We start from the raw sequence: 2,205 nt of genomic DNA on the forward strand, positions 1-2,205 counted from the left end.
CCAGCGCGGCCACCATGGGGGTGCTGCCCACCTGGGGGACGCTGTGCCCGCCCCGCAACGCCACCAGCGCCACCAATGCCACCAGCGGCCCTGCCCTACCCGTGCCACCCCCGGAGCTGCTGAGGTGAGCGGGGCTAGGGGCAGCGTGGGTGTGATCCTGTCCCCTGGGGGGCCACGCCCCTGGCCTCTCCCCTGGGGTGGCACGTCCCTGCTGGCCCTGTCCCCTGGGGTGGCACGTCCCTGTCCCTGTCCCTGCTGGCTGTGATGCCACATCCCTTTTCCTGTTGGCTCTAATGTCACATCACTGTCCCCATTCCCTGTGATGTCACACCCCTGTCCCTGTCCCCTGTGACGTCTCACCCCTGTCCCTGCTGGCTCTGATGTCACGTCACTGCCCCTGTTTATTGTGACATCACAACAATGTCCCTGTCCCTTATGATGTCACAGCCCGTCCCTGTTTGTTGTGACATCACATCCCTGACCCCATTCCCTGTGACATCACATCCCTATCCCTGTTCCCTGTGACGTCACATCCCTGTCCCCATTCCCTGTGACATCACATCCCTGACCCCATTCCCTGTGACGTCACATCCCTATCCCTGTTCCCTGTGACATCACATCCCTATCCCTGTTCCCTGTGACATCACATCCCTGACCCCATTCCCTGTGATGTCACATCCCTGTCCCCATTCCCTGTGACATCACATCCCTATCCCTGTTCCCTGTGACGTCACATCCCCGTCCCCATTCCCTGTGACATCACATCCCTGTCCCTGCTGGCTGTGATGTCACAACCCTGTCCCCATGCCCTGTGACATCACACGGTGTCCCCGTGCCCTGTGATGTCACCGGGTGTCCCTGCGGGTGGTGACACACCGCTGTCCCCTGTCACAGCCCGGCCATCCTGGGTGACTTCTACTCCATATCCTACCTGTACTACGGCGCCTTGGGGACACTGGGGACTGTGGGGACAGGGGCCCTGCTCAGCCTGCTGCCAGGTGAGCGGGGAGATGGCCCTGTCACCTCCCATGTCACCCCCTGTGTCACCCCCCATCACCCTGTCCCTGTCACCCTTCCCTGTGACCTCATTCCTGTGACTCCCTGTCACCCCGTCACCCCTCCTTGTCACCCATCCCTCTTGCCCCTCCTTGTCACCCATCCCTGCCACCCTGTCCCTGTCACCCTTCCCTGTGACCTCATTCCTGTCACTCCCTGACATCCTGTCCCTGTCACGGTGTCCCCTCCTGGCAGGGCCAGCGTGGCAGAGCCGCTGTCCCCAGGGTGTGCTGTGGTGGGACATCGTCAGGGCTGCACCCTCGGGTGGTCTCAAGGGTGACAGCAGCACTGGGGACGAGCCCCTGGACAAGGCCACGGTGACCCAGGCACTGCTGGAGACGGGAGGGGAGCGGAAACCCCCGTGTGACCCCCTCAGGGGTGGCACTGTCACCGAGAGCGATGTGTAGGGGACAACGGGGTGGGGACATGGGGACAATGGGGTGGGGACATGGGGACAGCGGGGTGGGGACACAGTGCTGGCCCCAATAAAGGAGCTGCTGATCCTGGACAGAGCCTCTCCTTGGGGGGACAGGCAGGAAACACGGTGGGAGGACACGGGGAAGGACAGGGAGGGTACATGGGGGGACACAGGGACGGGACACAGTCTCAAGCTGCGCCAAGGGAGATGCAGGCTATAATTAAGGAGGAAGTTTTTCACAGAAATAGTAGTCAAATACTGGAATCATCTACCCAGGGAGGTGGTGGAGTCACCATCCCTCGATGTGTTTAAAAAAAGACTTGGTGCCATGATCTAGTCGAGGTGTTAGAACATGGGTTGGATTCGATGATCTTAAAGGTTTCTTCCAACCTAGAACTTCAGTAATTATGTGATTTGAAGACACAGGGAGCGGACAAGGGTAGGGGACAGGGCCACCGTCCCTCAGGTGACAACGTTTGGAATGGCGGGGAAGTGTCATGGACAGGTGTGAGGGGAATTTGGGAAACAAGACCTGCCCTGGAGAGACGAGTGGAATTTGAGAAGCCAGCCGGACAAAGGACCCTGAACAGCAATCTTGGCCCTTTGCCCTGGAAACAAAAGTTACCCGCCCCAGTTCCTGGTGGCAGATTGTAGGAGTCCATTGCACCAATCAAACCAGCCCAAGTTGGCACTGGTGCCAGCTTGGGTCTGGGAGGCATCCTGCGTATCGT

The 2,205-nt window shown here is 60.0% G+C and overlaps 1 protein-coding gene across 1 annotated transcript in view; it reads left to right on the top strand.

Annotated features, from left to right (window-relative positions):
- Nucleotides 1-1,463, top strand: part of SLC5A5 (solute carrier family 5 member 5) — a 7,383-nt gene extending 5,920 nt beyond the window's left edge. The window contains exons 11-13 of the mRNA XM_014310167.1: nucleotides 5-124; nucleotides 895-998; nucleotides 1,252-1,463. Of these exons, the coding sequence (XP_014165642.1) occupies nucleotides 5-124; nucleotides 895-998; nucleotides 1,252-1,463 (436 nt within the window). The remainder of the gene's footprint in view (nucleotides 1-4; nucleotides 125-894; nucleotides 999-1,251) is intronic.
- The last annotated feature ends 742 nt before the right edge of the window (nucleotides 1,464-2,205 follow it).

The sequence above is a fragment of the Geospiza fortis genome, unplaced genomic scaffold (assembly GCF_000277835.1).
Source record: "Geospiza fortis unplaced genomic scaffold, GeoFor_1.0 scaffold241, whole genome shotgun sequence".
NCBI lineage: Eukaryota > Metazoa > Chordata > Aves > Passeriformes > Thraupidae > Geospiza > Geospiza fortis.